A 1226-nucleotide genomic window follows, 5' to 3' on the forward strand; every position below is an offset into this window, starting at 1 on the left:
CGACGAATTGTGATTTTTCTCCCCGACGGGGGGGGGGGCCAGCTCTCCCTGACGGGGGCCATGGGTGGAGGGAATTATATTTAATTTTTTAGTCTAAAAGTGCCACTTCCGGTCATCTAGAATTGCCATTGACATAAAATTTCGTACCTCAACCATAATCATGGTGAGACTGAGGGATCTGGGTCCTCCATATCTAGATCTTACTCTCTGGGCTCCCTCGCTGCTGCCATTATATTGTCTTATTCATCATTAAACCATTCTGACACCTTTATTAATTACCGAACTCACCTTATAATAGCTGGAACACAAGCTATGTCGGGAGTCTTTGAAGTAAATGGGGACGCCACCGATGCCTCTGCTTCCGATAATGATATCCCAACATGGGCAGTCTTCAGTGCTCCGCAGTCATTCGCTCCATCCCCACACATCCCAACTGTTAATCCAATCTCCTGCAACTTTTCCACACACTGGTCCTTCTGCGCTGGAGACATTCTTGCAAACACCTTTGTAGCAGTTACTACCTACATATAATACAAAGGGAACACATCTTCCTTTTCATAGACTAACCACTGTTAAAACGCACTTATATACGGTATATTATATCACCTTTTCTATCCTTACTCACTCTGGCTGTTTACTTACGTTTACAGCTTAGCTGTTGCTTATCAAATTTGTATCTCTACAAGTAAATGGTAATTAATTACCGTATGTGTTGATGATGACGTAGCAACGTAAACATGATGATACCATGATACAATGATAAGCAAAACCTTAATACCTTTTCAAATTGTTCGGGATAATGTTCTCTCAATACTGCGAATGATTTACCGTCAACTGCATAACACATATCCAACGGCACGTCTGTAGATAATGAATCCATATTCACCTAAATGGAATGAACATAATAACCAACATTTACAAAATACTGAAAACATTACAAAATTATCAAATAACTTCTATTGTGTCATTTTGCTTCATAACTCTAAGCCTTACCTTAGTTTCGACGCAGTTAGTTTTGGTGACGTCATTTGCAAGCGTAAGCTGAATGTTTGCAGCATTATCTCGTGGTGTTTCGGCATGAACTTGGAATACTTGCTGATACGTGGTTACCAAGTTACATTTTCGCGCCACGCTTATAGCTGTTAGAATATTATCACCTGGAAGATAGCAACTGTATTTATAAAAAGTCGAGAAAACTGTTCTAAAAATGTTTACAAATCAATACG

At 39.7% G+C, this 1226-nt stretch overlaps 1 protein-coding gene across 1 annotated transcript; it reads right to left on the minus strand.

Annotated features, from left to right (window-relative positions):
* Positions 1-288: 288 nt before the first annotated feature.
* Positions 289-1171, minus strand: LOC117103532 (probable cation-transporting ATPase 13A3; the record flags this gene model as incomplete). Its single annotated transcript, XM_033244101.1, has 3 exons — positions 289-521; positions 779-886; positions 994-1171. Coding segments are annotated over 3 exons (519 nt in total), but the record flags the coding sequence as incomplete, so codon positions are not given.
* Between the last annotated feature and the right edge of the window lie 55 nt (positions 1172-1226).

This window comes from Anneissia japonica, unplaced genomic scaffold, assembly GCF_011630105.1.
Source record: "Anneissia japonica isolate Jap-2015-1 unplaced genomic scaffold, ASM1163010v1 scaffold209237_len1226_cov175, whole genome shotgun sequence".
Lineage (NCBI taxonomy): Eukaryota > Metazoa > Echinodermata > Crinoidea > Comatulida > Comatulidae > Anneissia > Anneissia japonica.